The sequence below is a fragment of the Bufo bufo genome, chromosome 9 (genome assembly GCF_905171765.1).
Source record: "Bufo bufo chromosome 9, aBufBuf1.1, whole genome shotgun sequence".
NCBI classification, from domain to species: Eukaryota; Metazoa; Chordata; class Amphibia; order Anura; family Bufonidae; genus Bufo; species Bufo bufo.
The window spans coordinates 63,767,659-63,776,869 of record NC_053397.1 but is presented as its reverse complement, the minus strand read 5'-3'; the positions used below and the strand labels follow the sequence as shown (position 1 = coordinate 63,776,869).

Sequence of the window (9,211 nt, the reverse complement as noted above, 5' to 3'; positions counted from 1 at the left end):
AGAAGACTGTTCTCTCCATATCAAGTGCGGGTTCTCCCCAACCGTAGGGGAACAAGGAGTGCAAAAAAAAGGGGGAGCTGGACAAGATTACCACCATCACTGCCCACTTCAAGTGTCCGGGTCTTTATGCTTCAGGCGATTTTCATGTAAATCCAGCCACTTTAGCGCGTCCTCCGGGTTTTTCAAAGAAATGAGTGGCTCCCAAGGCCGCCACCCTCAATTTCGCCGGGAACAACATAGAGTATGGTACTTGAAGAGTCCTCAGCCTTCGTTTTATATCCAGGAAACGCACCCTGCGCTTTTGAACCTCTGAAGAGTAGTCCGGGTATATTGAGATCGTCGCTCCATTAATGGATAGCTCCGGAAGGTCGCGCGCTTTCTTCAAAATAGTGTCCCTATCTTTGTAGTGTAGTATCTTAGCTAGGATCGGGCGTGGGGGCCTCCCCGGAGGAAGCGGTCTAATGGGCACTCTGTGCGCTCTTTCCACAGCATACAATGGAGACAGACCTTTATCTTGAAAGTTTTCCAACAGCCACTTTTCAATAAAATCAGTGGAGTGAGCTCCCTCAGCTTTTTCAGGGACGCCCACATTTCTAATATTGTTGCGCCGAGACCCATTTTCAAGGTCGTCCGTTTTGGCAAACAACTGTGCAATGTCTCGTCCAGACGTCTTGGTAGCAATTTTAAGGGGCGCCATTTCATCCTCTAAGCCAGACACTCTTTTCTCCACCTCAGTGGTTATTTCAGAGATCTTGTGCAGGTCATTTCTAATGATCCCCAAATCTTCTCTAAGTCCCCCCACTTGCAATGTCAGGGACTCGAGGGTGCTGCTGCACTGTCACTGCTCTTATGACATCCTGGCGTGTTGGCTCGCGCCTCTCCCGAATCGCAGGCATATCGACTGAGCTGCTCCGCCACATTCCGGCTCATTTCTTCCTGCGGGTCCTCCCCTTCGTCCTCCTCGGCGCCATGTTGCTCCTCTCTGAAGCTCACCCGGGATCCTTTTGACATTTTCACCGGCTTCTGCGAACTCCTGACCATTGTCCCCGCGATCTTACAGCTGTCCCACCGCTCCAGAACGTCGGTAATTAGCTTTTAGGTGACTTTGCAGGATAAACGGCAGGAGCTCTTCACATGTGCGCCTTACTCCATGCCGCGCTAGGCCACGCCCCCCGGTTTGTGACTTGTTAGATGCTGTTGCACCTAAATGTAGGCACACAAGGGGTATCTGAAAAGGGGGCATGGCAGGGGCAGACTGTGTGCAGGACCATGGGTTCAGGCACAGTTTTCTGGCATAAATGATGACTTAAACCTATGCCAGCTATGAGCATCAGTGTAGGAGCACCGGCGGATGTGCCCAATTCATGACTAGGTGTGCTACACAGACGAAAGACAGACATAAAACACAAATTTTTGATAAATTCTTACCATAGGTTTGTGGAAAAGATTCAGTATAACATTTAACTTTACACAATAAAATCTCATTTTTGGTTTTTCCTCCCCACGTTCCAATAGTGATAACTTTTTAATTTTTTCGTTCACATAGTTCGCATTTTCTAACGCAACCATTTAATTTACTATTTCTGTTATTGGAAAACAGGAAAAAAAAAATCTTTGTGGGGTTAAATTGAAAAAACCCACAATTCCACCAAAGTTTTTCGGGTTTTGTCATCACGGCGTTCATGGTACGCTAAAAATGACATATTATTCTGCAACTCAAAACAAATACAGCGACACTAAACTTGGTGTACGTTTTTTTTTACTACTTTAAAAAATATATATATCTTAGAAAAAATAAATAAAAATAAAACTTTTCTTTGCATCGCCATTTCCTGACTTTTTAAAATCTTGTTTTTTGACGTAATGAAATGTTTTTATTGGTACCATTTTTGCAGTACATACAACTTTTTGATCACCGTTCTTAAATTTTTTTTGGGGGGGGGGGGGGGGGGGACCAAAAAATGGCGAATTGTGTGTTTTAAATTTTTTTTCTGTTACGGCGTTTACAGAATTTTTTTTTCAATATTTTAATACAGGGATGCTCAACCTGCGGCCCTCCAGCTGTTGTAAAACTACAACACCCATCATACCCTGCTGTAGGCTGATAGCAGTAGGCTGTCCGGGCATACTGGAAGTTGTAGTTTTGCAATGTTTTAATAGATCAGACATTTTCGGACGTGTTTTTTTTCCAATCTATTAGGGTGACTAGGATTTCAAGTCTCCATTCTGAGCTATGCTTCGTGCATAGCTCAATATGGAGAATGCCATGGCAGGCCTGGAGCGCTTCAGCAGCATCCAGGTTGCCATGGCAACCGATCGGAGCCCCACGATTTCACTGCGGGGGCTCTGATCGGAAGTCAGACGGAGCTGCACCCCTCTGCCTTCACTCACAGTTGCCGCGAACAGCGTTGATCATGGTACCAGAGGGGTTAAATGATGGGGCAGCGCAATCACCACTCCCTGTCAGTGCAGGCGGGAGCCGGCTGCATGGTACAGCAGGCACCCGCCGTGTATGGATCGGGCCCACTCCATACATCCCCTGCACCACAGTCACGTAACAGTATGTCACGGTGGCTTTAGCTCAGGAGGAGCTTAAAGAAGTGGAGGGGTAATTATAACCAACTTTAATGGTCTAGAGTGCAGGAGATCAATCACTTACAGTCACACAGAGGGATATGTATGCGGACAGCCTATCACACACCTTATATACCCACCGAGGAATATGTGTGCAGACAGCCTATCACACCCCTTATATACCCACCGAGGAATATGTGTGCAGACAGCCTATCACACCCCTTATATACCCACCGAGGGATATGTATGCGGACATCCTATCACACCCCTTATATACCCACCGAGGGATATCTGTGCAGACAGCCTATCACACCCCTTATATAACCAGAGGGACATGTATGTGGACAGCCTATCACACACCTTATATACCCACAGAGGGGTATGTATGCAGACAGCCTATCACACCCCTTATATACCCACCGAGCGATATGTATGCGGACAGCCTATAATACCCCTTATATACCCACCGAGGGATATGTATGCGGACAGCCTATCACACATTTTATATACCCACCGAGGGATATCTGTGCAGACAGCCTATCACACCCCTTATATACCCAGAGGGATATGTATGCGGACAGCCTATCACACACCTTATATGACCACCAAGGGATATCTGTGCAGACAGCCTATCACACACCTTATATGACCACCAAGGGATATGTGATGCGGACAGCCTATCACACACCTTATACTGTCTACCCACCGAGCCAGCTCAGCACACATGACTTCCTCCATGACCTATGGGCTGCCGATGTCGAAAGTGGTCATAATAATGTGACTCAACTGTGTATTTCCCTACTGTCAGAGGACCTTCAGTATGGGGAGGGAGGTGTTTCTTGTAGTCCTCTCCATAAGCTGAATGACCTTTCAGCCTCCAATTCTGCATGCACTGATTATTAAGAACTAAAAAGTGAGTCCTATAGTCCCAAAAAAATACTGTTTCTAACTGCTCAGCTGCTTCTGCCCTACAACACGCTGCCGCGGGTTACACTGCATTTCGTGCTAACAGGTCCACTTTAAATAAAAACAGTTCCAGTAATTTTCTGCTTAAAATGTAAACCACAATGTTCATCAAAATGTGTAAAACATGATTTTGTGTGTGTTTATTTAACAAAAAAAATGATGAAGTTGTCATAGGTCCAAAAAAGTTGTAAATTGGTCTAACAAAAATGTTTTCAATCTGTTTGCTGCAGAACACAGCAGTTCAGAGCAAGTTTGGGTATAAAGAGATTATCCATAAAAAAATGCTGCCGTTTTCAACTCAATAGTCCTTCCTTGGCGGTTAGCCTCTGTCGATGAATTTGGTCTTGCAGAAGCTCCTCTTGAGTAGGGTGCCAAAGTTTCATAATTATTCGTTCCATATTCAGTGCATAAACTGTGTGAGAAGGGATAACTTCTCTGTGAATCTGCAAAAAAAAAAAAAAAAAAGTTTAACATCAGTGCATTCACATCCACATTTAAACCACAAAGTGCATGGAAACGCCAGATATCCACACACAATAGGTAATGTAAATCCGCATGCATTTCTGTATATGGATTGTGTAACAATTTTGTGAGGGTGTTCCCTATGCAATTCAAGAGAGTGAAAATCGGCAGCATATTAGAGGGATAGAGCAGGTCCTAAAATCCGCACAGATTCTGAAGGGTCTCAGTGAGCAGAAGGTATTTTTGGTGGACACTGAACACATGCGCCCATTTCACATCTTGTGAACCTAACATGAGAAGTAAGAGACATTCAAAATTGATATCATGGATGGATGGATGACTGACAGACGAGCACAGCTGAGCATAGTATGAATGCGGCCTGTCCGTCACACTCCATTAGGAGAGGTGAACTGGAGCTGCTGTACAAAATGGCGAGATCGTACTGGCATTATCCCGCCACCATGTTCTATTGCCTATGTGTCACAATTGATGGTGGTTCAACTGTTGGAAACCCCAACCAATCCGGAGAGCAGGTTGGTTTTAGTCTAGTTTGTACCCTCTGTGTCTTCCTACTGAAATTAATGGAGGATTCCACACAGCACATGTGCTGCTTCACTTACATGCTTCAACGGGTTCTCCTGGGTTTTAATATTGACGACCTATCACCAGGATAAGTCATCAATATCAGATAGGCGGGGGTCCGATACCCGGCTGATCAGCTGTATGAAGGGAAGGTGCGTTCAGTGTGCACGTGCTGCATCCCTTCCCTCTTCCTGCTGCTTTACTACAGATATAGCAGCAGCGATACCCTATACTCCCGCCGATCTGATATAGATCACCTATCCTGAGGATAGGTCATCAATATTAAAAGCCCAGAGAAGCCCTTTCATATACATGCACTCACAAGGGACTTTGTGAAATAGGCAAACTCCTTCTCACAGCCCTGTACATGGGCTAGCATCACAATACCATCCATCCACATCTTACTTTCAGAAGTAATGTTTTCACAAAGTGGTGCTGACATTTTTAAGGCCACGGCACCATAACATTACCTTCAAAGTTTCTAAAAGATCATACATGTTGACGGGAGGCAAGCTAGATGGTAGGGTGTCCCCCGAACATGCTAATAAGAGGGCAGCCTGCTGTTCTGCGTCATCTGGATGTATACTTGGTCCTGGATTCTGGTTTCCAGTAAGAGCAGGGATCATGGGTGGGCTGCAACATAGAAGAAATTGATATTAGTGAGAGCAAATTGAAAAATCCCAGCCAGTTATGCGCTACTATAAGGCTGGGATCATATGCTGTGGCCACATTGCTTATGGAAAACTGCCATGTGCCACAAATTGTGGAAGCTAGTCTCAAATTGATAAAGGCAAATAGAAGTTCAAAAATATGGACCAATTACCAATTTAAGAGCATTTGCCCCAAAACTGCAAGTAAACCCCTACTATTCTGTAATTATGTACTTTTTGAAGGGGTTTTCTTAACTAGATATCAATAGACTATGCACAAGATACATCATATGAGATCAGGGGGGTTCGTTTCAGCGATATAGTGGGCAGAGTCGGAAGCACATGGTTCTGTCCACCATTTAGTGGCCATACCAGACCCAGTGGACGGAGGCTTGCTTCCATGCAATTAGGGGTGGACTGGGGACTAAAAGTGGCCCTGGAAAAAAACGTAAAACTGGCCCTATGTTGCAGGCATGTCCAAACTGACAGAAGGCGGGGCAACATAATTAGGCAGGAACATAGGTAGGCAGGGTCAACAGTACCATAGTGCAGAGCAATATACCGCCCCAGCCGAACCAAATACCACAGTGTAGCACAAAATACTGCTACCTGTGCCACAGTTTGTATCGCTGTCCTGAGGACATTGATACAATTGAATTCAGTAGGACGGCTGCTGGTCGGGTGCATAGGAGACAATCAAATCTTTATGTGACCGGCTGGTGGCCATGAGGAGGGCTTGAGTGGCCCTCCTAGGCATCAGCCCACCGGAAATGTCCCTGTGGTTTACAGGTAGTCCGGCCCCTGCATGCACTGCATAGTTTCTGGTGCCTGCATGAAACAGTGGTGCATCCCCCACTAATCTGATATTGGTGACCTACCCTGAAGATAGGTCCTCAATATCCAAGTACCGGAAAACCCCTTTATGCTTAAAGTGGTTGTCTCACTGTAGCAAATAGAATGTATTATGTAGAGAAAGTTAATACAAGGCAATTACTAATGTATTGTGATTGTCCATATTGCCTCCTTTGTTGGCTGGATTTATTTTTCCATCACATTATACTTTGCATGTTTCCATTGTTACGACCACTCTACAATCCAGCAGCGGCGGCCGTACTTGTACACTATAGAAAAAAGTGCTGGCCTCTCTGGTGGCAAGGCGCATAGGTACTTTCCCCTATAGTGTGCAAGCATGTCTGCCGATGCTGGATTGCAGGGTGGTCATAACCATGAAAGTGAGCATTGTATAATGTGATGGGAAAATTAATCCAGCCAGCAAAGGAAGCAATATGGACAATCACAATACATTAGTAAGTGGCTTGTACTTTCTCTACATGATACATGCCACTTGCTCAAGTGAGGCTACCCCTTTAACCACTTGCCTATGGCCGCATGACTTTCTACGTTGTGGCAGTAGGCTCTTATCAGTTACCCGACGTATAAAAGAGAGTCGGGTTACATAGAAACCTAGAATGTGTCGGCAGATAAGAACCATTTGGCCCATCTAGTCTGCCCAATATACTGAATACTATGGATAGCCCCCGGCCCTATCTTATATGAAGGATGGCCTTATGCCTATCCCATGCATGCTTAAACTCCTTCACTGTATTTGCAGCTACCACTTCTGCAGGAAGGCTATTCCATGCATCCACTACTCTCTCAGTAAAGTAATACTTCCTGATGTTACTTTTAAACCTTTGCCCCTCTAATTTAAAACTATGTCCTCTTGTAGCAGTTTTTCTTCTTTTAAATATTCTCTCCTCTTTTACCTTGTTGATTCCCTTTATGTATTTAAAAGTTTCTATCATATCCCCTCTGTCTCGTCTTTCTTCCAAGCTATACATGTTAAGGTCCTTTAATCTTTCCTGGTAAGTTTTATCCTGCAATCCATGTACCAGTTCAGTAGCTCTTCTCTGAACTCTCTCCAAAGTATCAATATCCTTCTGGAGATATGGTCTCCAGTACTGAGCACAATACTCCAAATGAGGTCTCACTAGTGCTCTGTAGAGCGGCATGAGCGCCTCCCTCTTTCTACTGTTAATGCCTCTCCCTATACATATCGATCAGCCGGCGGCCTGTGACGCCGCAGATCACTGTGACTGCGGTCATTAGACAGTTGAAGTCACAGGGAGGTGGGCCAGCGGGAGCAGTCAGGCAGTAATAGATGCTTGTAGCATCCAGCTACAAGTGTCTATTACATTGTAAAATCTAAAAGCGGGCAGGGAGCGCTTTTTTTTAGGCAAGAACGCCACCTGCTGGCTTTAAATGAAATGCAGGCTGGGAATTAACCTCTTCCTGCCTTGACTGTGGCAGAAAGGGGTTAATTTACTTTTTTTTTTAAAAAGGAAATAAAAAAAAATATATTTAAAAAAATAATAAAAATTCTAAAATGTCCAAATTTTCCCATGGTGAATACCTTATAACATTAAAAAAAAAAGTCACTTTGAAGGGGCTTGTAGCATTTTGGCGTCGTACAAGATTTCTCTGGCAGTACAGTGCTATAGAACCAGCAACAGAAAAATAGGCCGCCAAAATCCAAAATGCGCTCCATTCTTTTGAACTCTTGCGGCGGGCCCAGCCAGTAGATAAATTACATAAATGGCGTCCATTCTCAGGGTACAAGCGTACGAGAATGGTTTTAGAAATATGTTTTGTCTTGAAACCTTTTGTAATCGTGATGCTTCTTTTCCGGGTGTAGGCTGACGTCATCGGCGCAGGCGCACTGAGGAAAAAGCGGGCAAGCGAGCGTCCTTCTCTCAGAGCGCCTGCGCCGAATGAGGACCGGTACGGCGCAGGCGCAGGATTTCAGCTGCAGACAGGGCCAGCGGGAGGAGGAGAGTGCTCACTGGCCCTGTCAATCAAGTGGAGGAGGGGGCGTTTTTTTAGACCGAGGATGCGGCGGCTACCAGCAAGTAACCTCCCAACTTGCTGGTAGTGAAGAAATTTGCATATCACAAAAGTACTATTTTTAAAGAATTTAAAGCACAGCCAGAGGTAAGAGGGGTATATATATATATATGGACTCTGCGTACATTAGCAATTATATTAAGTCCAATACTGAAAATTGCTGTTTGGGGGGTGACAGAAGCCCTTTAAATATATTTTTATAAATATTATATCCATCATCTAATGGCACAAAAGAAAGGTGTAAGGTGTCCTGTGAAAAATAATATCAAATACATGTAGGCTGGCTTAGAAATTAATCAGTTATTTGCAGTTAGATAGACGCATTGCTACAACTGAAAAACTGGCCTGGTAAGAAGGGGGGTAAACACTCCGGTAATGAAGTGGTTACGTTTTCAGCAGGAATAAACGTTATGGCCACTTTTAAAGCCAAGTGTTCGCTGGTCATGAACGGCATAACCCATTCCGATGACAGACTCAGAATCCAGATGAACGCAGTGATAAATCTTAACTTTCTCTGATCTATGTAATGTTTGCTGGTTAATAGAAAGCTCCTGGAAAACACGTCAGCAGAACAAATAATAATATATATAATATATAAAAAAGGTGTCTAGGTTAAAAAACCTGATAAAATAAATGATTTACAGATTAGTATGAGTAGGACTTCCTCTTTTTAAGTGAACGGAGCTTTCATTACCACAGCACGATAACATCTCTCAGTGTGACGGCTAAATCATTAAACCTTTTGAGTAATCCTCTCCCCACAAAGAGACATTAAGTAACTCGTAAGGTCAAGGGGACAGTCCCTGCTCTATCACCACGATCAGAGAGGGGATCGCCAAGCCTGGACTTGGCCGAAAGCAACAAATGACTGCGAGACCGCACCAGAAGGCAGGTGAAAGGCTGTGGAAAAGTCTGCTTGGTCACTTCTTACTGGAAATGTCCACTGCAGGAAAATTTGATGAGAACGTGCGCACAAAGCCCTGTATCACATACACACCCACACAATTCATGTATGGTTACACTGTACATTTTATTGTGTGCACACATGAGTTTGTAGGTAAGATTACCTTTAG

General features: G+C 44.4%; 1 protein-coding gene across 1 annotated transcript in view; it reads right to left on the bottom strand.

Moving 5' to 3' along the window:
* Positions 1-3,256: 3,256 nt before the first annotated feature.
* TADA1 (transcriptional adaptor 1) overlaps positions 3,257-9,211 on the bottom strand; it is a 45,193-nt gene continuing 39,238 nt past the window's right edge. The window contains exons 7-8 of the mRNA XM_040408270.1: positions 5,055-5,217; positions 3,257-3,983 (exon numbers count right to left, since the gene is read on the bottom strand). Of these exons, the coding sequence (XP_040264204.1) occupies positions 3,834-3,983; positions 5,055-5,217 (313 nt within the window). The 3' untranslated portion in view covers positions 3,257-3,833. The remainder of the gene's footprint in view (positions 3,984-5,054; positions 5,218-9,211) is intronic.